We start from the raw sequence: 23,865 nt of genomic DNA, 5'->3' as shown, positions 1-23,865 counted from the left end.
ATCATTATTATATTGTTTGTATATTGGTTTAGAGAGGCTATTATTCTTTTATTTTAGCTCAACGGAGTGAGGCGTGATTGAACTTTTATTTTGAAAGGTCTATATTTGACGTCACAGCAACCCGGAACTGCCGGGTGCACAACAAGGACAGCGGCAGCTGCACGTTGACTGGACCTGTCAAAGCTGTAAGTTACAAACCTTCAGGTTTCATTCATCTATCAGGTTTAATATGGTCGGTTTGAGTAGGAAGCATCGTGCGCAGACGGACTGAAAGTACATCAATATAATCAATGTTACTGTGTGTGTGTGAAGGGCATGGCCGGGGCTCTAGTCCGGACCCTGCTGCTCCCTCGGACCCTGGTGGTCTCAGGCTGGAGCTCTGCCCCGGTGAGGTCCGTCCTGCCCCCGGGTCCAGGTGGATCTGTCCCGTGGATCTGCTCCTCCGCCCGGACCCTGCAGCTCTGCTCCGCGCTATGCGCCGGTCACAACAAGTGGTCAAAGGTGAAACACATTAAAGGGCCCAAAGATGAGGCCAGAGGGAGGATGTTCATGAAGTTCGGCTTGATGATCAAAATAGCGGTGAAAGGTGAGGCTGGAATGTTTACATGTTGTTTTTATCATTTGTTTTTGTTTGTTTTGCTAATTTCATTGTTTTGGTTTGACCTGCAGAGGGCGGAGCTAACCCAGAGCTGAATGTAACCTTAGCCCACATACTGGAGCAGTGCAGGAGCAAGAACATGCCCAAAGCATCTATAGAGACAGCAATCAAGAGTGCGGTAGGTGGACAACTCACTGTGAAAACAGAAGAAACATTGTCCTCTGCAGTGTTTCTCCATCATACTGAACCCCATCACAAAGATCTTCATTTTTATACGGCACTATAAATAATAATATAAGGTTGTTCTTCTCCGGCTCCACAGGAAAAATCTAAACCTGCATCCCAGCACATGTTTGAAGCCCGTGGTCCCGGTGGATGTCAGCTGCTCATCGAGGTCCTCACTGACAACAACAGCCGCAGCCAACATGAAATTAAACGTCTGCTTAACAAGAACAGGTCAGGACTGATAGCATGACATCATACTGTACTACTGTGGCTCTATCACTGAAAAACTCCTTCACAGAGAGTTCACTGACGGCTACAGAGTCTTGCCTCTCTGTAGCATCCTAAACATCTAAAACTAAGAATGGCTGCACATTATTAATGCTTATAATAGTGTCAATTAATGTTTTAGAATGATGTTATTATGCACAGGTCAGAAATACAGTTATACAAGAATGTATGGTATGTTATACTGTATGGAGTATGGCAACATATTGTGCAAATAACAGTAGCCACTAGATGTCCCTATACAGTAGATAACTGAATTGCACTGTGTGCTCTGTTGTTGACCCTGCAAGATCATTTGCATTGGAAAAGAAGCTGTTGGTACTGTAATAAGTGATGATACAGCATTGAATAAAATGCATTAATGCATCATGCAATTAATGCAATTAATTATCATCATGCAGTTATATAAGCAGTGCCATGATCCCCCCCTGAGGTGCATGATAGATGATCTGCTGCTTGTTTGTGCAGGATCTGAACAGTTTACCTATGTGATTAGATAATGAGATGATGATGCAGTGCTGTAGATAAACAGCAAGCAGCTGCGGGTGTGTGTTTGTTGTAAATGTACAACATGAATGCATTTAAATGGAAGTGATATTATATTATGGGGCTGTGCTGTGCTGATGATGATAAGTCTTTGCTCGTCCACAGCGGCAGCTTTTCTGATGGAGTCCGCCACAACTTCACCAGGAGGGGGGTGGTGGCGACGGCGGGCAACACCATCTCGCCGGAGAGAGCTCTGGAGCTGGCCATCGAGGCCGGAGCCGAAGATGTGGAGGAGAGTGAGGATGAAGAGGAGCAGCCTCTCCTGCAGGTGGGGCATGACGGAGAGCAACATAGTGACAGGGATAGAGTGTTTATGTAGCCATCTTGGTGGGCTCTGAAATATAAAAGTGAATAAAAATGAGTGTCTGCTCTGCACCAGGGTGGTCTCTTAAAACACATCCTGTCCTCTGTTTAAGTTTCCTTTACTGCAAATCTCTTAGTAATCTTAAAGGAATAGTTCACCCAAAATTGAAATTTCACTCATTATCTACTCACCCTCATGTCGACTAAGGGCTGGGAGAAGTTTCAGAGTTATCCGTGGCTTGGCATAGCAGTGCATGTCCATATAACGTTACAAAAAGACACACCAAAAAACACACCAAAAAAACATCCAAATACCTCCATGCTGCTCGTACTGTATGTAATGTCCGTCTTGTATTGAAGCCCCGAAATGCGAAATTGTCCCGAAATTTTTTTTATAAGTCTATATTTCATGCTTGTTTTGTAGCGGAAACTTCTCTTCCTGGTTCGTCAAATTTGGACGAACCAGAGTCTGTCCTCTTCCCAGTTCTTCCAAATTTGACGAACCAGGAAGAGGAGCTTCGAGAAGCTTCCGCTACAAAACAAGCTTGAAATATAGACTTATTTAATTTTTTTCGGGACAATTTCGCATTTCAGGGCTTCAATACAAGACGGACATTACATACGAGCAGCATGGAGGTATTTGGATGTTTTTTGGTGTGTCTTTTTGTTACGAAGACAGTTGGTATCCATTTGCAACCGTTATATGGACATGCACTGCTACGCCGAGACCCCCTGTGACTCAGAGAAGCCACGGAGGACTCTGAAACTTCTCCCAGCCCTTAGTCCACATGAGGGGGAGTAGATAATGAGTGAAATTTCAATTTTGGGTGAACTATCCCTTTAAGTTTCACCTGAATTTTGGTGGACTGTGATGAACATTTGTCAGTATTTTATTGCAGCTTGTAGAAGATATTATATTACTGGTGGTATTGCACCCTGTCACGGTTTAACCTACTTTTTGGTCTCATCTCTCTTTAGTTTATTTGCAACATGACGGACATACAAAAGGTGCGGGCCTCACTGGAGAAGCTGGGACTGTCGATTACCTCCTCTGGGATGGAGTTTGCCCCCAGCATCCACTCATCTCTGGATCAGGAGCAGCTGGATGCTGCTTTAGTACTAATAGAGGCTCTTAATGACTGTCCAGACGTAGTCCGAGTTTGGGACAATATCAAGGCTGCAGCTGAGAGCTGAGGTCCATCTCTGGACTCTTGGAGGACGATTAAAAGCGTGCATGTGGGATATCTTATTTCGCAGGGACAGATTTTGACAACCTTGTACAGATACTACAGCTTGTCATGTTGTGTCGTGTCAGACATTTCCAGTATGAGAATCTGTGTGTTTTGGTTGTTTGTATGGAAAATTAAACCTTGGTCATTAGAGTGTAAATGAGGTTTTCCCTTCATGGTCGCACTGCACTGTTCTATAGAAGTTCAAGAGCAACTAGCAGAATCCATAGACGGCATATTGAAGTCATCACAGGGATACAAGCCACCACAGCCCGTCAGAATAGTGCATTTTAAGAGACAAACTTGAAATTGATCTTTAAAAGTTATGAAAGGCCCCCTTTGCTTGGACCCCAATTCATGAAGTCCTAAGAGTAAAAAGTTAAAAATGTTCCTTCTAAATGATATTTCACTTTCACAAGATGAGGCGCAAGATAATGGATAGTTTCCCACCACAGATGAAAAAAAATAAAATAAAAAAACTCAGAATGAGAAAAAAGTTTTTTTTACTGGGTTAAAAAGTACCATGATTACTTGTACAGTTTTGTCCACATTGAAAAAGTATACAGAAATTAATATTTATTGTATTATTTTCAAAACCAGAACAAAAAAGGACTACAGTTGGCTGAAGGTTACAGCTGAAGGACATTTTGAACCAGTGTCGTCACAGGTCATTACCCTTCATAATACTGTAGTGTCAACATTGCAGTCAATAAGCTCCCACATTAACAGTATGCATGCAACATATTGAGCGGATGCTATACCTTCAGCCAGCTGCTTTAGTTTTTTGCATCACAGAGCCACATATACATCACAGCCTCCATGATATTTAGAACGCACAGCACCAACTTGAACTGTAATACAAGAACACTGAAAAGGTAATTTGATGTTAATGGGGAACTCTAGTGTAATGGCTCTGAGCCATTTGTTCTGTTTATCAATGCTCGTCATCGATTTTCCTGTCAGTTCCTCTCTGCTATAGCATAGCATCGATTGTTTTCCAGTGTTGGCGAATGTGGCGCAGCAACATGCGAGCTGCAGGCCAGTCCTCTGCCCTGTGCCAGAGTGGAGGGTTCATCATCGACGTGTGCGTCCACACACTGAAAAGCAGAAGTCCATTTGTTTTTGCCTAAATATGAACCATGAAACAGGAGAGTGAGCATTTTTGAACATTCTTGTCCAAAAAAAAAAGAGTTCAGAAGCTATGGAGATTTGAGCCATGGCTGTGGTGTAGCGGTCAAGGCCAAGGAGGATCTGATTGTCTGGTTTCAAATCAGGTAAGTTGTGTTTGTTACTAAATTGAAATCTAAAGAGAGCACAGGGACATGTTGCCTTCTCTACATAGTTCCACTGTGAGTCAAGTGTAGACTATTCAGTATTTGAGGGCAGAGTATTTTTGGGAGGGGCACAGCTAGATGGGCATTCTGGGAAATCAGAGCAGAGAGGAATTTGATAAGGGGGTGGTGCAGGGTATTAAACGTCACTGAGTAGTTCCCCCTTTTTTTTTTTACATTCATATTGATATGTTACGGTAAAGTACAGCAAAATTCTGAAGAAGGAATCCACATTGTAAGTCAACAAGAAAGCAACACCATGAGTACAGTTATGTCTAGAATCTGTAGTAAAAGTTGGAGTAAGTCAAATATTTTCCTGGCGGTTAAAGGGATAGTTCACCCAAAATTCAAATTTCACTCATTATCTACTCACCCTCATGTGGACTAAGAGCTGTGAGAATTTTCAGAGTCCTCCGTGCCTTCTCTGAGTTACGGGGGGGTCCGCGCAGCAGTATTTGTTCATATAATGGTTGTCAATGGATACCAACTTTCTTCATCCAAAAAGACACACCAAAAAACATCCAAATACCACTATACTGCTCGTCTGTAATGTCCCTCTTGTATTGAAGCCCAGACATGAGAAATTGTTCTGAAAAAAATTAAATAAGTCTATATTTTAAGCTTGTTTGTAGCGGAAGCTCCCAGTGTCTCAGTTCACTGCTCTTCCTGTGTGACCGGCGGAACAATTTCTCATGTTGGGGCTTCAATACAAGAGGGACATTACAGACGAGCAGTATGGGGGTATGTGGATGTTTTTTGGTGTGTCTTTTTGGATGAAGAAAGTTGGTATCCATTGACAACCATTATATGGACAAATACTGCTGTGCCGACCCCCCCGTAACTCAGAGAAGGAACGGAGGACTCTGAAAATTCTCACAGCTCTTAGTCGACATGAGGGTGAGTAGATAATGAGTGAAATTTGAATTTGGGTGAACTATCCCTTTAAAGGAAAATAGTCAAAAATAAGCTGTAAAGACAAAGATTGTTTAGGATCTCTTTGGCCTCCATTTAAATTAAACTGTGTTTTTCCGTCACCTGTCGGCCAGCAGAGCTCCATGTCTGACACAGACCTTAAGAAGAGTGGGGGGCCGGGCAACAAGGGCCCCGAATGCCGCTCGCCTCCAACTCCCAGGATGGAGCTGCTCAGCCCCTCCAAGGTGAAGGATCGCTCTCAACACGTCACAGAGAAGGTCACGCAGGTACGGGGGCCGAGAACCTAACATGGGCTCAGTCTCTGGCCGTGTGTGTGTGTCAGTTTATACACTCGAGACTAGAGCAAGGAAATCCGCATTTTACTAACTACCAAAACCAAAAAGTGCATTCAAAGTCGTGCTGGGTTCAGTCTGTCATTTAAGAGCTCACATTATTCATGTGTAGATTTCTCAGAAACAAAGAGGCTTCCAAAAAGTTGCCATGACGGAGGACTGATGTTAAATAACCTGCTAGTGGAAAAATCAGTAGTGGTGGTGGTTTGGTGGCCGACTGTTTTCCTCCTGGGTGTGAAAAGCAAAGTTACATGAGCCACAGTTCAATTCAGGCCTGCTGCTGTTGCTGTGGCAGCCCCGAGGCTCAGCATTCTGCATCACTGCCTCTGTGGGATGCTGAGTGGTGTTGTCCATTTAATAATAATAATAATCTATAAATATCTATGCATGGATTAAATTGACCCTTTCGTCTGACATATCTGTGAGATTCTTCAGGGTGTAGCAACTCTTATTTTGAAAGTGGGCTGAGGAGAACAAGGAGATGGTGAAAGCACATGAAGTCAGCTGTGTGATTGTGACGCCCAATTCATCATCACAACCTCCCAGCCCGACAGCAGCCGGTCAGTCAGCTATTGCGTGGTTGATCACAGCACACTGGTTCTGGTTCTGGTGCTGGTGCTGCCTTAATGCATCGGTGATTTTTGGGGTATTTTTTTCCAAACTACCTGGAAAAAAACAGCACCTGGATGCACACGAGTCTTGCCTCTATTGAGAGTCACCAATGACAGGATGGTCAAGGACCGAGCATGCAGCCTTCACCAAGAACTTGGTCAAAACAGTACGTCCACTAGAAAGGTCTGTGGATTAGTATGAGGTCAGAGGGAAAGATACTTTTGACATTGCTGCTGTTTGTTACTGTTTTTGTGTGTGTGTGTGTGTGTGTGTGCAGTGGTGGACAGTAACGGAGTAAATTTACTTGAGTACTGTACTTTGTATTTTACTTGAGTATTAGATTTCTTTGGTACTTATTACTCTTACTTGAATACATTTCCAAGACAAATATTTTTACTTTTACTTGAGTTAATTTCTAGGAAGGCTGAAAAGTACTCATTACTTTCAGGTCTGCTCTTTTTTTTTTTCTAAAATACTATTGGACAAAACGTGAAAATGACAATTGCTGTCCTCTTGTGATCCCATTTATTGTATTTGTTTTTATAGGTGTTTCTGCAGCTTTATATAACATTGTATGTAGGACAGGCATTAATATAAGCATTATGCTTCTGCCTGTGCCTTTTCAGTCACTATTTTGTCGATAATGTTTTGTGTCGATAATGTTATTGTGTGATGCGACTGAATAAAGAATTTCAATTCAAAAATTCAAAATTCAAATTGTGGTTCTAAAAGCAGCACATCAGTGCAGCTGGTTTCAAAGAGTTCATTCTCAGAAACAAGAGTTAAAAGCTCCTTAAATTCATTTAGAAAAAATTATAGTAATTCATTGATGTGAAAAATAAGAAATTTACTCTTACTCGTACTCTTACTTTTACTTAAAGTAAATTTTAAAGCATGTACTTTTGGATACTTAAGTACCTTTAAAAGCAAGTACTTTTTTACTCTTACTGGAGTAACATGTCGACTGAGTAAATTTTGACCAGTAGTATTTGTACTCTTACTCAAGTACTGGGGTCGAGTACTGTGTGTGTGTGTGTGTGTGTGTGTGTGTGTGTGTGTGTGTGTGTGTGTGTGTGTGTGTGTGTGTGTGTGTGTGTGTGTGTGTGTGTGTGTGTGTGTGTGTGTGTGTGTGTGTGTGTGTAGTTTTGCCCTAAAAGGGAATAGATTTTCAACTTAAAATGCTTTATAACACTAAATAATATTGAAAGTATATGTTCCTATGTGAGAGTAATTGGCATTCTCTCTGCTTAGGTGCTTTCTCTGGAGTCCGATGTACTACCTGAGTACAAACTACAGGTGCCGGACACAACATGGTGGATCTTGCTTCACTACAGCCCCTTCAAGGCCTTTTGGGACTGGATCATTCTCCTCCTGGTCCTCTACACGGCTGTTTTCACCCCTTACTCCGCCGCCTTCCTCATGGATGAACATAGGAATTTTCGGCAGAGAAGTTGTGGCTACACATGTAACCCTCTGAATGTGGCGGACCTTATGGTGGATGTGTTGTTCATTGTGGACATAGTCATCAACTTTCGCACAACATATGTGGACCACAATGACGAGGTGATCACACAGCCAGGCCGGATAGCAAAGCACTACATCAAAGGCTGGTTCCCTATTGATCTGTTTGCAGCAATCCCTTTTGACCTTCTCATTATCAGATCAGGTTCTGATGAGGTAAGAACTTCATCTCTCAAGTTCACATTATTTGTATCTTAAATTATCATTAGATATAACTGTGCTGTTTCTAAAATGTATTTTAATGAAGTTCTCTAAGGCAGCTGTAAGTTGATCAGCCATTTCTCTAAAATCTAAAATCTTCTTTCCTGTTGTTAATGAACACCAAAGATGGCCACCTTAACAAGCCTGCTGAAAACAGCTCGCCTGCTGCGATTGGTCCGCGTGGCAAGGAAGCTGGACCGATACTCTGAGTACGGCGCTGCAGTCCTCTTCTTACTCATGTGCACCTTTGTACTCATCGCCCATTGGCTAGCCTGCATTTGGTACGCCATTGGCTTTGTGGAGAGGCCGTACACAGACAACGGTTGGCTGGAGAACCTGGCCGAACAACTGGGCAAGTCATATAACGACAGCGACTCCTCCTCCGGTCCGTCGGTCAAAGACAAGTACGTCACTGCTCTGTACTTCACGCTGAGCAGCTTGACGAGTGTGGGGTTCGGTAACGTTTCTCCAAACACAAACTCTGAGAAGATCTTCTCCATCTGCGTCATGGTCATTGGCTGTAAGTCAAATAACATCGATAGGGACTGTTATGTAAATTACTGTGCACTGTGTCTACCCTTTCCCTATCCCTGTGCCAGGCCAATCATTTATAAAGAGCCCCTTAATATAAAATACATCTTCAATTTTTGCAAATATTACAACTGAAGTAAGATTACCCATTGTATTGTCATCTGTTTGTCTTTATTCCGTCTCAGCTCTTATGTACGCAAGCATATTTGGGAATGTGTCTGCCATCATCCAGCGGCTGTACTCAGGAACAACTCGTTACCACACCCAGATGCTGCGAGTCAAAGAGTTCATTCGATTCCATCAAATCCCAGGCAGCCTGCGCCAAAGGCTGGAGGAGTACTTTCAGCATGCCTGGTCCTACACAAATGGCATTGACATGAATGCTGTAAGAAGAACAGTGACAACTGACTCTTTCCCCTGTAACAGTTCCATTAGGCATCCATGTTGTGCATCTAATCGTTGATATTTCCCTATCCAGGTCCTGAAGGGCTTTCCCGGGTCTTTTCAGGCTGACATCTGCTTGCACTTGAACAGATCTCTGCTCCAGAACTGTAAGGCTTTCCGTGGAGGTAGTCAAGCCTGTCTGCGCGCCTTGTCTATGAGGTTCAAGACAGTCCATGCTCCTCCAGGAGATACTCTAATCCATTACGGAGACCTCCTGGACTCTCTCTTCTTCATTTCCCGCGGTTCCATCCAGGTCAACAGGGATGATGTGGTAGTAGCGATATTAGGTAACGTATGTAATTGAATACATGTAATGCCTCAAAAATGCTCCAAAACCATACCATAGAAAGCAGCATCTTCTCCAATAAAATGGATGTATACTCTTGCAGAAAAGAATGATATTTTTGGAGAGGCTATCCACCTGTATGATGAGCCAGGTAAGTCCAATTCAGATGTGCATACCATCACCTACTGTGACCTGCACCGCATCCTGAGGGACGATCTGCTGGAGGTCCTGGATATCTACCCCAACTTTGCGGACAACTTCTGGAGGAACCTGGAGATAACCTTTGACCTGAGAGATGTATGTTGGTAGAGCTGAAATGGTTGAATTTTACTGGGCAATATTTTGTGATTTCACAAGGGGTATCACTATCTATCTTTTCTTTCCTGTGCAAATCAGGCTGATCAAGTCCCAATAATAACGACTGACGACTCCGGTGACGACTGTGAATATCACCACAAACCAAGGCATAGGATCCACCCTCTGGACTGCCGAATTAGGCCAGGTGAGATGAACAGAAGATTTTTGCTAATTGAATTTGCTTTTTGCTAAATAATGGCATAGGATGTGCTGCAAAGAGGCAATACTATTTGCCCTTTGAGTAAACTGGTGATCAGTATTTTCTGTGGTATTTAGTAGCTGATAAACCCTTCTTGACATCCTCTTCTGTAAACAGATGGAATCGATCATGAAGACTCGTACCCCCTTCAGTCTTTCCGTCAACGTCACTCATCTCCCCAGGCCCACTGGGATGACCACTGCAGCTGTGAGTCCCCATGTTCCGAGTCCAGTGAGGACCTGGCTAAGTCTCTTACTCATGGTGCCAAGGTAGAGCTTTATCCTCCTGAGGATGCCACCCGGGACTACACCCCCTCTGTGGTGCAGCTGCTACCCCCAAGTGGCACATCAGTGGGAAGGGACTCGGTGCTGGACAGGGGCCACCAAGGTAATTGACCTTGAATGTTAGACAAACTTTGGAGTTTCTTGGAAAAACACAGTTGTGGGTGTTTCGGATGTATTCCTTACCTATAAACATTGCCCAACGATGCCACTGGTGCTCAAATTCATTGGGTCCCTTTCTTATTACGCATTTCTGCAGTGTATTTTTTTTTTTTACGTATTGGACCACATATTGGACCATTGCCTTCACTAATGCTACTATCCCTTTAAAGGGATAGTAGCATTTTTTTTAAAGTGGGGTTGTATGATCTAGCCCCTAAGTACTTTAATTGCAGTAGAAGACTCTCTGCACTCCTCCCGTTAGCAACGCCAGCCCATAGCCCTGCCCAGAGATTTACAACATACAGTGTTGTGAACAGACCCAAAGAAACGGCCTATTTTCGCGGCCTAAAAGAGGTTTAAAAAAATTAAATAAATTATATTATAGCGAACAATATAACTGTGTATTTTTTTTTCAGGTAAAACCTCTTTTAGGCCGTGAAAATAGGCAGTTTCTTTGGGTCTGTTCACAACACTGTATGTTGTAAATCTCTGGGCAGGGCTATGGGCTGGCGTTGCTAACGGGAGGAGTGCAGAGAGTCTTCTACTGCAATTAAAGTACTTAGGGGCTATTTGTAGATCATACAACCCCACTCTAAAAAAAAATGCTACTATCCCTTTAATCAAACAAAATGGGTACTTACTTCTTGCCTTTTTACTTTACCTCAGCTTCCTCTTTGAATGTGCCGGGAATGTATCGGTACTGGCCGGACAGACAGTCGCAACAGTTTTCCAGTCGCTCGTGGAGATCGTCCTCAGTCCGTAACTCATACCACCCACCACCGTTCACAGAAGAAAGGCCCAGCGAGCTGGAGTCTCGGCTTGAGGTTTTACATTCACAACTCAACAGGTGAAGTTTGTTGTGCATTTTCTCCTTACGCATTTTATATCTGGAAACATCTGCTGTTTGGGAAATGGTAAAAAGCAGCAGGTCAACAGGGTAAAACAATGCAAATGCAGGCAGGTGCCAGGGAAATTTTGGAAGTGGTCCTTCAAGATAAATTCCAGGATCAATGTTAAGTGTTATCAAAATATTTTACCTTCCACATTTTAAAAAATTACTCTGCCATGTTTTTGTTTCTTAATTCCCCAGACTGGAGACACGCATGACAGCCGACATCAATGTTATTCTCCAGCTTCTGCAGAGGCAGATCGCTCCTGTTCCTCCGGCCTACAGCACCGTATCGTCCAGTACACTCCCTTCTGACCCAGCTGGCCTGTATGGGAGTGGGACGCCAGTGCTGCACAGCATGTACCCCATCACTCCCATGCAGATGGAGAGCAGAGCCCCCGCACAGGTGTGGACTGATAACAGTACAGTAGATCAGAGATTTCTTACCTGTTCCTTCAGAAATAAGAGCATGTGATGTCTTTCCTCTAGAGCTCGGCCCAGCCTGACCTTAAATTCACCAAGAAGTCCCAGGAGTCCCTGTCCAGCGGTATCCATGTGACTGTGGCATCAGACGACACCATGTTCATGACCGTCACCCCTGAAACTGAGACCCACACAGGGTTAACCCCACAGCTGCCCCAGCCAGCAGCCAAATCCTCCCTCACGGAGAACCAGAGGTTGGGCGGCAGCCTCCGCTACCCCTCGCTGCCGGGGAACCTGGACATCACCTCAGGACTGGCTGAGATCCAGAAACACGTGTCAGACCCTGTGCTGCCAGTCACCTGAAGACCAGAGTGACATTGAAAGAAAGTAGTAATACACAACTACCTGCAGACTTGTGGAAGGAGCCATATGACTAGTCCAACAATCAGCCATCACAACACAACTGGACAGCAAGTAGATTCTCAAATCCAGTTTGTGGTGACCTGCAAGGATTTCTGTCTCAGTCTCAGCATTGGATTACTCTCAGGCAGTGATGACTGATGACAACAGATCTCATACTTTCCAGAGGACAACTGTTCATTTACAGGGAGTGCACAAGAGTTTGTCTTCATCTCATAATCATATTTTACATCTTCTTTTCTCATCCCGGTTCAGTTTTGAGAGAACCAGTTCTGTTCCATCCCAGCTCTCTTGTAACCCTGAACCTGTTTTAAGTCTTGAGCAATTGTTTCTCTTGCTGATCAGTGCAGAGCTTCTAATCTCCCCACTACACTGATAAAACTTCGGGAGGCCATAGAGATAGAGTAATTTGGAAGTAGAGGACTAGTTCCACATTTTGGGTAATGTGCCGAATTCCTTTTTCTTTGCCAAGAGTTGGAAAGAGATTGAGCTGAGATCACCTCACTCATAAATATGAAGCTACAGCCAGCTGCCTGTTAGCTTAGCTTAGCACTGGAAAGACTGTAGGGAAACAGCTTGTCTGGATTTGTCTCATTTGTACGAAGTGTAAAAGCGACGAGTTACGGCTGTAGCTTCATATTCACCAGTGGGACTTGAGAGTGGTGTGTCTATCTTTTCACCTAACTCGTAACAAAAAACAAAAACCCAAAATGTCCTCTTCTTTCATAACATCTGATAAACATACAATGGGTTGATTCTTTTTCTTTCAAAATAAAAGCATCAGAGAAACATTTTTGACAATGATCCATTGAATTTGGTTTGTAAATAATTATGACCAAGATGTGTGCAGAGTGAGACACTCAACAGTTCAAAAACAAATCTGTCTGATGCGCACAACTATGGAATGGCTTTTTTTTCCAACATTACCACAAACATATCTCTGGTATTTCTGTAGCAACACCTGGTTAATCACAGGCCAGTGTTCACTTTCTTCATTGGACCTCCCTCCCTGTAGTTATCTGGCTCCCACTTTTGTAAGAATAGCAAACAATTCACTTTTTCAATAAATCATTTCTAACTGTAAATCTGTACTATAGATTCTTATCAATGAGTTAATGAGTCGCCTCACAGTAAAATAGTTGTCTAAATATAAACTAATGTATAATGTTATAAACTGTGGGGGACTGTTTATTTCTGTATAAAATGAAATAATGTTGCTATGAATAAACTTACTGTTGCAGAAATGACAACAAAATATGTTTGATGGTCCTAGTAAATGGTCGCAGATATTTATATATCACAACTTAGATATTTTTCATATCACAAATGATATTCGGTTGAATAAAATATTTATATAAGTTTTAAAAAAACAATTGAGTACATGAAACACTTCAATTCACAATAACCATATTCAGTCACTTTTAAACATGGCTAAACTGCATTTTGTTGCATCAAAAAGTGAATATCGAGGGATGATGTAATGGCTTTAACTACAAAAACAAAATGCAGACTGCAGCGTAGAGAAACATGTTATTGACCAGCCTATTGGTCGATTAAACAACATGCTGAAAGCTCAAAGGGTGCTGGACCTTGATTCGTGTCTGTACATGGCAACAGATGAACAGTCCTTTAGTTACATGAGGCCTGGTTTGGTGCTTGTTCAAGTCTTCTGATACAGGACATCTTGGTGACACTGCACCATGTAGTTAAGTGGTGACATACTGTAGTTTCTACTTGGCTGATAAAGGCTTTACACACATCATCTGGATCAACATGAAGCCAACACCAGCATTTTGTCCTCAGTAAACAAAGAATTTCCTGCAACAAACTCCAGCCAGCTTGTGAATCCCGTTGAGAATGTTTTTGAGTTGTTCCATGCCTCGTTGCTTCGTGTCTGCAGCTCAGACTCGGAGGATTTCCAGGCAGTTGTTGTAGCAGATAGCGATCCAGTCGGGCTGGGTGGAGGCCCACTGTACGTTATTGATCTCTCCCTCAGCTGTGTAGGCCAGGATAGGGTCCTCGATGGCCCGCGGCATCTGCTGGATGTCCCAGATTACAGCCTGGTGGTCATCCGCTGGACAGAGATGAGGGGAGGAGGTTTGATTTGAATAGATTTATCTTGTTTAGACAGGAAGGAAATAATGTTTCCAAACACCACATGTTTTTGGCCTGGATCTGGTTAATGACTGCTTTTCACCAGGTTTTCTTATTTAGCAGGACATTAAAACATCAAGATCAGAGGAAACATGAAACGTGAAATGATTACTATAAATACACACAGACAATGAGCAATATATCACAACACAGAAGCAATGCTCACTACACAGTGCTTTATGCTTGTCACTGTGTTGTAAAGTTGTTTTGGCCCAAATGATCTCTTTATGTAATATTAAAATGAATGGGAACATGAGTGACAGGTGTTGACGATGATAAATCAAACATGATTGATCATGATGAGTTACTGGAATGAGCTCAGTCAGATACAGTTCATGACTAGCACGTGTCTCTGTTCTGAAACATCTGTCCTTAACTTCGGCACAGCTGGTTTTTGTAAAGCTTAATAATTCTCCACTGTTGTCAGCAGCGGTGGTTTTCATTTAAGGTGCTATAACGCTCTACAGGGAACCTTGAATTTAACATATTTTGTCTTTTTAAAGCCCTAATATGGTTTTCCAACTCCAACAGTTATAAACCTGTGTTTAGTGACACAATGTTCGAAAGTCTTCATATACAGTGTGTGGCGTAGGAAGGGCTCCCTCTTGTGCTCAATGTCTGTTGCTGCAGTGATGTAAAAACTCCTACATATTGTGTGTTTTCAGGGATAGTCCTCAACCTCCATACAAACAAACTTCTGTGTGAATATTGCTGACTGGTGTTTTTGGTAAAAACCTGCGTTACCTGCTGTACAGATGTGGCAGGAGGAGTGTGGAGCCCAGGCGATGCCGTTGACACCGGCCCTGTGGTTGTTGAGTCTGGCTACTGGAGCGCAGGGCACACGCACGTCTAAGATCACAACCTGAGGGGATGAAACACAAACGTACCAGCGTCAACTGGCAGAAAATTAAACTAAGTTAAACATTTAACCCTCCTGTTGTCCAATCTGTTCCCTTCCTCCATCCGTCCTTCTTTCCTTCCTCTCTCCTTTCCTTCTTTCCACAATCCTTCCTTTGTCCTTTATTCTTCTTCATTCCTCTTTTGATCCAATTGACCTGGTCTGTTCCCTCCCTCCATCTTTCTTTCCTTCCCTTTTAAGATTAAGATATTAGTCCTTGACAGGAAACCTGTCTTGGGCATAAGTGCTGACACAGCTGCATCTAAAACCACACATGCATATAACAAGCACATGGTACTCATACACCTGCACATTCACATGTACACATAGTGTACGCACACATCCACATACACGCAGAGAGCATAATTACACATGGTGTACACATACACGTCCATATACACACAGAGCATATTACACAGAACATATTACCTATGGTGTACACATACAACTATGCAACAACCAGAGAGCCGCAGAAAGTATGGTACGCGTGGAGCACATAGACAACCACCATTATTTAGATTAAAAAGAATAGAAAAAAAATAAAAAATAAAATACTTCACTTCTTTCTTTCCCTTCTTCCTTCCTTGAACGAATATGTTCCCTCCCTCTATCTTTCCCTTCCTTCTTTCCACAATCCCTTTCCCCTCCCTCCCTTCCTTCTTTCTTCCCTCTTCTTCCTTCCTTGAACCAATCTGTTCCCTCCCTCCATCTTTCTTTCCTTTTCCCTTCCTTCCTTCCACAATCCTTTTCCCCTCCCTTCCTTCCTTCTTCTTCCTTCCTTGAACCAATCTGTTCCCTCCCTCCATCTTTCTTTCCTTTTCCCTTCCTTCCTTCCTTCCACAATCCTTTTCCCCTCCCTTCCTTCCTTCTTCTTCCTTCCTTGAACCAATCTGTTCCCTCCCTTCATCTTTCTTACCTTTTCCCTTCCTTCTTTCCACAATCCTTTTTCCCACCCTTCCTTACCTTCGTCCTTACTTCTTCCTTCCTTTTTGACCCAATCTGTTCCCTCCCTCCTTCTATCTTTCCTTCCTTTTTCCCTTCCTTCTTTCCTCCAATCTTTCCCTTTGTCCTTCCTTCCTCCCTTCCTTCCTTCCTTGACCCAGGAGGACAACATGAGGATTACATAAGGGTTAGGGTTTATGGCAAGCCATTTTAACATTGTAAAAGCCAGACTGGATATGTGTTGTAGATATCTGTAATTCAGTTTTGCCTAGTCAAAAAGAACATTTCAGATATCTGCAACTACATTCTTCCTATCCACAATTGTCATTTCAGATATCCACAACTACGTCCTTCCTAGGACAAATGACGTCATTTTTGCCGTTCATGTGTATGGGGTTTGTCATTACAGATATCTACAATTCAGTTGCAGATATCCACTATGTGAATTACGGATATCTGTAACTTACGACTAGTACGAATTCCAGTTTGAGATATTTACAATTTGATTCTGACTAGTCATAATTCCAGTTCAAGATATCTTTAATTCACCTCAATTAAAGATATCGACATGTCCCTTTTTGGATATCTTAAATTAAGTTTTGACTAGGCGAAATGTAGTTGCAGATATCTGAAATGTTCTTTTTGACTAGGCAAAACTGAATTACAGATATCTTGACTAAAAAATCCAACTATTCAAAATGTAATTACGACTAGTCAGAAAGACGTTGTTGATATCTACAATGTTAATTCCGGATAGTCAAACTTAGCTTTTAAATGTTAAATCCGCTTGCCATATAGGGTTAGGTCATGTGATAGGGCCAATGTCTGGCGGGTTAGGGTTAGGTGACATCACCTCCATGCTGTCCATGGCCATGGTAGCCAGGTAGTTGGGGTCCTGTTTGTTCCAGCAGAGCCGGAGCAGTGGGTGGTGCTGGGGGTCTTCATAGATGATGGTGCTGTGTTCCAGATGCCGCAGGTCAAACATGCGGACCGAGCCGTCAGCTCCCACCGAAGCGAACATATCCCTGCCGCCGCCCGCTCGGCTGAAAGCGATGTCATACACCTGCAGCAAAGACGGACTGTGAGCTCTCATCACAAACTCTACAGCAGTTTGATTCTTAAAGGTTTGATCCATCATGTTGTAACCATAGACTGTAAAAAGAATGGACGTAGCGTCCGTGACGTCACCCATTGGTTTTGGGGAGTCGTTTTTGTGACTCAAATATGGCGGCCTGGACAGCGCCATGTTGGATTGGCCGGCCGAGAACCCGCCCACTGGCCTCGAAGCAGCTGTCCACGGAGCTGCTCGGACCTGTCACTCAACATTTCCGCGCCCTAATTGGCCAGAGTTTTAACCTAATAACAGTAAAACGGTAGAGTTTAAAAAAAATTCACCCCCCTCAGAGTGTGTGCGGGGGTAGAAACTATCGATTGAGAAAAAAAAACGTTCTGACACCAGGCTTTTAACATGTTTACTGAGGATGTAAAATCGGCGATTTTAACATGGGGGTCTATGGGGAATGCTCCCTTCTGACACCAGCCCCCAGAGGAAGCCGGGGGGATTGCAGTTTTTTGAACGCGGAAGTGAGCTTCACTTCTCAGATCCACAACTGCCCCCTTGGTTGTAACATTTACCTCTTTGTCGTGGGCGATGAGCTGCGTCTTGACATGGCCCGACACTAAGTTGTTGACCCTTCCCAGCACCTGTCCAGTCTCCAGCCCCCAGATGGTACAGGTGGTGTCAATACTGGAGGTACCTGCACAGGAAAAAGAGACCAATGTCAAACGTAAAAATGACTCTCAAAGTCTCAAAATGAAGCTGATGGTTTTTAAAGTTACCCTGAGGTAAAAAGCTGCGCTGAGCTCTTACCCAACAGGTTTGGATCCACCTCGTTCCAGTCGAAGGATGTGAGTGGAGCACAGAAGTCAGAGTTCTTGTTATTGTTGAGCAGGCACTCCAGACGGGTCTCTGCATCACTGAACTTTGGATAAGAGGAAAAATTATCACTAAATACAATTTATCAACCAGAATAAATGGTACACTGCAAACACTCAAAATCTTTCCAAGAAAATTTGTCTTATTTCTTGTCAAAATGTCTCATTTCTATTCAAAACTAATCTCTTTCCACTTAAAATAAGACTCATCACCTAAAAATTAACTTGTTTTCAGATAATTTTCAAATTTTTAATTGAAATAAGTTGGAAAAATCTACCAGTGAAAGCAAGTTTTTTGTGCTTGTAATAAGAAAGAAAAACTTGCTCCACTATCAAATTTTTCTACTTATTTTAAGTAGAATTAGATTTGTTTTGACTAGAAATTACATTTTGACTAGAAATAAGACAAATATTCTTGGTAAGATTTTGAGATTTTGCAGTGTATAGTTTTTTAACAGTGCTTCTTACAGTAAGTTATGCAATGGCAGACTGGACAGGTCGTCTTACCCTCCAGATTCTCAGGTAGTCTCCGCTGGTGGCCAGCAGGTCAGGGTACACCCCTTTGCTGTCGGGAATCCACATGATCTTGGTGGTGGGGTAGGGATGGTCAAAGGTGTTTCGGCACACAAACTGGGAGCTGTCCTCCTCCAGGCCAACGATCTGAACCTGAAGAGACACAGTGACAGCTCACCTTGAGTGAGCCAGTGTAGTGTTGTTACTCATCTGATCTGGGAACAGTAGCCTACAGACAGTCAGTGGTCTGATACACAGCTAAGGTTAATCCCAGTGTTCAACCTGATCACTTTAACTGATCAAACATGTAATACTACAGAGTAGCTAGTCATCAAGTTGCAACTGTAAACGTTACAAGTGTAATAAATAAAAATGTAACTCATCAGCTGCATCTAGATAGCCTACAATGTCCTAATACTGCTCAGCTGTCTGTGATGATTGTGAACCGATGGATTTGACAGTGGCAGAGGGACAAAACAAAACGGATCATTATTCACTATTCTACCTATCACTAATCACGTCAAATTCCTCCTGCAATGTCTATTTGGCACAGGTGTGGACAACACCATGTCTGCCAGTTAGCAGCAGCATGTGCCTTTAACGTAGCCTACCTTGTTGTTGTATTCCTCCACAAAGCTGCCGAGCGCCAGGCGGAAGCCTTTGTCTGGTCGGACGGTCCAGCTCGTGGCGTAAACTGTCCACGGCGCCTCGTATTTGTAGATTTCTTTACGTTTACCGTGTAGCGACATTTTTAGAAACAGGCTACTTTACTAATAACCTCCGTTAGATAATTAACAGCAGGGGAGTGGAGGCCCTGAACGCGTCGCAGCAGCCGCCTATGTAACTTATTGTCTGCGGTAACGTGGTGTAATTTCTACAAAAGTGAGCGAAGTGTCGAGTCCGTGAAGTCACATACAAGAAATGTGAAATTGGCGGCTCACGGCTGCTCAGAGATGTTCACAACATGGCAGCGATGGCGGAGACAAAAATAGTCCGAGATGAGCGTCATCCGGGTTGGTGCTGCCTTCAAGAGGCCACAAGAATATCGTAATTACCAAAACATATTGAATATATTCAATGTATTTATTATTTAATATATAATAATAATAATAATAATAATAATAATAATAATAATAATAATAATAATAATAATAATAATAATAATAATAATAATAATAATATCTTAGTTTTGTTTGGAAATGGATGGTAGGCTATTAGTTTGGGAAGATTTATGAAACAGTCACACAATTAATGTTGTAATCTTAGGCTAGCCTACTAGCCTACATCAAAATAGCCAATATTTAAATATTGTAGGGTTAGGCTACATAGCCTACCGTATCCTTTTCTTTTCATGTCACCAGTTTCCATTTTAATCCAATATAAATATATTTTGTGTTATTATTTGTAATTCTGTAGGCTATACCTAATGAGTTGTAGATTTAAATGCAATATCCAGAAAAATATTTTTTGTTTGATGTTTCATCCTGTTCTTTGGCCTGCACCTCCTGTGTGGACATCACTGCACATTTGACTCTTGCTTGACTTGGATGGTTATTCAACTGCAGTGACAACCTGTTTGTTATAATAAAGCTGCAGCTCTGTCACCTAATTTGCCTGTAATATGATGGATTTTCAAATTACCACACACTTTGTATTCTTTCCACCTGCTAACAACATTGGTATCTGTACGTCCAGTAATCACAGGGGTTTACAAATGAGTACACACAGCACATTGTCTGCAAATATTTGCATGACTTTTGAAGACAAACATCAATGTTTTGTTTTGTTAGTTAAGTTAATGGAAGTTAGTTAATTTCATTAATTACTCAGCCAGATAGTGGACAATGTTAAAACACACTGGATCTGATATGAACTTTTGCTCATTATCGTATTTAGTTTGCTGCTGTCAGGTCAGGAAAGGTCAAGTGCAGGTTAAATGCACGACACGTGTCATCTCCTTCATTACCAATCCCCTGTTCTCTGTGGGTCTGCTCATTTCCATGTAGCCTACTTCATATGCTTTGCAAAACTTCCACGGACACCAAGTTATTTACTTACGATATCTAAACACAGAGCTGTGCGTCAGCTTCTTTGGATGTTTAGTGCACACTTCATCAACAAGGCAATAGGGTCTGCTGCACATAGGCTGCACATAGGCTACACACCGACGCAACCTCATCTGAAGGTATAGTAAAATTGTAAAGCAAATTTAAACTCTCTCTTAAAGAATTAATCTACAAGGTTGTTGCATGTTGTGCAGAGTTTATTTTTTCATGTCTGCCTGTGTTTTTCAGATCTGATATCCTCCCGTTGACAGGGGGGGGCAACCGGGTATGCTGTCCCCGGGCCTCAGGACCATTGGGGCCCCAATTTATTTTACTTTACATTCACATATATAGGGGGGGGGCCCTATGATGGTGTCTTGTCCCTGGGCCCCAGCAAGTCTGTTGACAGCCCTCCTCTGCTCAACAATGCTGCCTGAGGTTTCTCTTTATTCCAAACATGTGTCCAACAGCTCTGCAACATCTGGAAGTATCTTTCAAGTATTTGACTTTGATGGGTGTGAAGGTATTGACTGGGGCAAGTATATCTGGGCTGTACTTACAACTCTGTTCTTTGCTGTTGGTTTTCCTGCTTCCATTGCCATCCTCTGGGAGATGTTCCAGATGTACCGGAGAGGAACCCCCTTCACACCTAGTGATTTGTTCATGTTGAATCTCTCCACCATGGATGCCGTCTTCTTCCTCTTCATACCACCGGGGATATATAATCAATTCAAGTTGAAGAACACTGGGTTTGAAGCATTTTGGAACGGTCTTTATTCCTTGAACACATGCGGAAGACCCCTCCTGATGGCTTGTGTCTGTCTGGACTGTTACATGGCTGTGGTTTATCCAATCACCTACCGTAAAACAAAAAGTCTGACTCCCAGAGTCATAACTGCAGCCATTGTTTGGATTGTGACGATTGCCAATGGGTTTGCATTCTGTTTTAATTATAGGTTGTTTGTAACCATGTATTATGTTGTGCCATTTATAATAGCCATTGTAGTAATTGTTGTCTGTAATTCTTTCATTGTCCATACATTAACTAAGTCTGACCCTGGCAGGAAGAGCGTTCACCCACAGAAGCAAAGGGCCATTCAGACCATCATCAATAGTGTGATAGTGGTCAGCATCTCGTACCTTCCTCCTGTACTTCTTTATTCAGTCGGGATACCTCTGATCAGCGATCCCAATATTTTCATGTGTACCATTGGAATCCCACTTACCGTGACTTCCATTATGGGATCTGCTGTCATGTCTGTGCTCTACCTAAATAATCTTGGGAAACTGGATCGTTTCAAGGTTAAATGCTGCAGGAAGTCCTAGTCTATGCCTCCTCTACAGGTTTCTGAGTCTCCCTCTTGCCAAATCAGATACAAAAAAAAACATGCAGCATTCCTGAACTTTCATAAATGGAGTTTTGGTCAAGAAAGATGATGTTTAATGTTTATTTAAAGGTTAAGTTGCTAGTTCTGTTCTCAAGAGAGTTGTATCCCCGAAGCATTTTGTTTTATGTGCATATTTTATCTAACCCCATGATAACTGTTATATTACTGTATGTTGTTCTTGTAGGCCCAGATTTTTATTATTTGCATTGATGACATTAAAGCATCCTGAGTTCTCCTTTATTCTATAAATATTCTATATTCTATAAATATTCTATATGTATTTTTTGCACTCTTATTGTTCGTGCTTGATGTTAACCTTCACATTAGGAATAAATTGTTAAATTTACAATAATGCTTAACTCTTTCGTTTCACTTACGATCACTGAGGGTAAACCAAAAGAAAGAGTGAACAAAGATAACACTGGTTCCAAATAAGCTTTGTATATGGAGTCATATATATATATATATATATATATATATAATTATTCAATCTATCATTAAAATAGCAAGGTAAACGATCAGCACTGCAGTCTAAAAAACACTCTGCGTCATGTATCATTTTCAAAACCTCTGATTGTGACAAGTGTTGTCAAAAGTCCAATAAACAGGGAAAAAATGTCTCGTCATTATGAGTCTATGACAGATTAACGTGGGCTTTGTCTTCATGTACAATGGCCACAAATAAACAATTGTAAATAATGAGGTCCGGTGGATCATCTGTCATTTGTACTTACACAGGCGCACAGGTACAAATAAACATTTACATGTTGTGGTACTGAATGTGAACGTTGATTGCAGAAAAATAAACACAGAATCACATCAGTAGCCTCTTATTATATGCACTGTATGTACAGTAGGTACAAATATAGCAGAACTAGATACCGTAGCAGATAGAGGGCTTATGGTAGTCCTAGCATTTATAAAACGGAAAAACTTGAGGCTCCCTTGACCTCTTTTATGCCTAAAACTGAGAACTAACTGTATCTCTATGCAGCTGTTCATTTGCCTTAAATGCTCAAATGTGATCTTCAGTACATTGTCTGCAGAGGCTCTTCAAACTCCCCTTATTACCCAAATAAAGCAGAGTCATGTTGGCACGCCCTGCTGTCTGCAGTATTGCTAAAAAGTCATCATACTCCTTGTCATCACTGATAATCAAATGTCCAAGGAGGTTTACTGTACCAGCACTGGAAGGAGCCCAACATGTAAAACTAAAAGGCTCAGCCCAGTCCAAAAAAACTAAAGTTATGTTATTATTAGTTATTAAGTATGATTAGAAGTATCTAACGATACAGTTGAAGCTAAATGCCAACGTTACGGCGAGATTCAGCAGCTATAGGTCAAGGCTGGCGGTTAAGGTTAGGATCAAATGACGATTAAGGCTAGAAATAAAGGCTGAGGTTAGAGGGTTAGTATTACGGACTGTGACGTCCTGATCCCGTCTGTAGCTACAGTCATTTGCAACTTTCAAGCTACTCGAGGTGATGTAAAACAGGAAAACTGGATGATGAGTGTTAGGGCTAGGAATTCAAACATGCTCGCTGAGTGTAACTTCATTATTCATATATTCTAATAAGTAAACCAACACATTTACAGTGTTAATATTCAACCAACAGGAAAGAAGATGTGGGTTAAAGGAAGTGGATTTTCTGAGTGTGGTGCTGTTTGGATAATGGATCTCTGTGATGTAGTTCACATTATGGTCACTAGGTGACAGGAGCAGGTTGGTTATTTTCCCCTGAGTGGAGACGGGACTGTTGGACAGGATGATCATGCAGTTTTCCCTCTGAAGAACCAGAACAGTTCGAGTGTTTTATATACTTTTCTATTTACTTTTCTTTTCTCATGATGTATGCAAACAATTCCATATCAAAATGCTCAG

The 23,865-nt window shown here is 42.1% G+C and overlaps 3 protein-coding genes across 3 annotated transcripts; 2 read left to right on the top strand and 1 right to left on the bottom strand.

The window, feature by feature from the left end:
- The first annotated feature begins 118 nt into the window (after nt 1-118).
- On the top strand, nt 119-3,620 carry taco1 (translational activator of mitochondrially encoded cytochrome c oxidase I). Its single transcript, XM_083994183.1, has 6 exons — nt 119-185; nt 313-586; nt 670-776; nt 921-1,054; nt 1,760-1,922; nt 2,936-3,620. Exons 2-6 carry the CDS (start codon nt 316-318, stop codon nt 3,149-3,151), a joined length of 891 nt encoding a protein of 296 aa, XP_083850309.1. The 5' UTR covers nt 119-185; nt 313-315; the 3' UTR covers nt 3,152-3,620.
- Nucleotides 3,621-5,572: 1,952 nt separating this feature from the next.
- On the top strand, nt 5,573-12,051 carry kcnh6b (potassium voltage-gated channel, subfamily H (eag-related), member 6b; the record flags this gene model as incomplete). Its single annotated transcript, XM_083994149.1, has 11 exons — nt 5,573-5,716; nt 7,646-8,071; nt 8,243-8,636; nt 8,833-9,032; nt 9,126-9,378; nt 9,481-9,674; nt 9,774-9,879; nt 10,051-10,320; nt 11,043-11,223; nt 11,467-11,671; nt 11,755-12,051. The coding sequence occupies 11 exons, from the start codon at nt 5,573-5,575 to the stop codon at nt 12,049-12,051; spliced, it is 2,670 nt and encodes an 889-aa protein (XP_083850275.1).
- A 1,452-nt stretch (nt 12,052-13,503) lies between these two features.
- LOC311002724 (DDB1- and CUL4-associated factor 7-like) lies at nt 13,504-19,533 on the bottom strand. The gene is made up of 7 exons (XM_083994177.1): nt 19,162-19,533; nt 18,545-18,703; nt 17,973-18,084; nt 17,738-17,859; nt 16,956-17,165; nt 15,007-15,124; nt 13,504-14,182 (listed from the first exon to the last, which is right to left on the bottom strand). Exons 1-7 carry the CDS (start codon nt 19,297-19,299, stop codon nt 14,010-14,012), a joined length of 1,032 nt encoding a protein of 343 aa, XP_083850303.1. The 5' UTR covers nt 19,300-19,533; the 3' UTR covers nt 13,504-14,009.
- Between the last annotated feature and the right edge of the window lie 4,332 nt (nt 19,534-23,865).

The sequence above is a fragment of the Trachurus trachurus genome (assembly GCF_905171665.1).
Source record: "Trachurus trachurus genome assembly, chromosome: 19".
Taxonomy (NCBI): Eukaryota; Metazoa; Chordata; class Actinopteri; order Carangiformes; family Carangidae; genus Trachurus; species Trachurus trachurus.
The sequence above is the reverse complement of the archived record's forward strand: the minus strand, read 5'-3'. Positions and strand labels throughout refer to the sequence as shown.

Excerpts from the sequence above, each read along its gene's own strand:
- taco1 (XM_083994183.1), top strand. The coding sequence starts at position 316 with ATGGCCGGGGCTCTAGTCCGGACCCTGCTGCTCCCTCGGACCCTGGTG. Across the intron at positions 587-669 it reads GATCAAAATAGCGGTGAAAG|AGGGCGGAGCTAACCCAGAG; the intron begins GTGAGGCTGGAA and ends TTTGACCTGCAG. Across the intron at positions 1,923-2,935 it reads AGGAGCAGCCTCTCCTGCAG|TTTATTTGCAACATGACGGA; the intron begins GTGGGGCATGAC and ends ATCTCTCTTTAG.
- LOC311002724 (XM_083994177.1), bottom strand. The coding sequence starts at position 19,299 with ATGTCGCTACACGGTAAACGTAAAGAAATCTACAAATACGAGGCGCCG. Across the intron at positions 17,860-17,972 it reads GGTGGATCCAAACCTGTTGG|GTACCTCCAGTATTGACACC; the intron begins GTAAGAGCTCAG and ends TTTCCTGTGCAG. Across the intron at positions 17,166-17,737 it reads TCATCGCCCACGACAAAGAG|GTGTATGACATCGCTTTCAG; the intron begins GTAAATGTTACA and ends TCTTTGCTGCAG.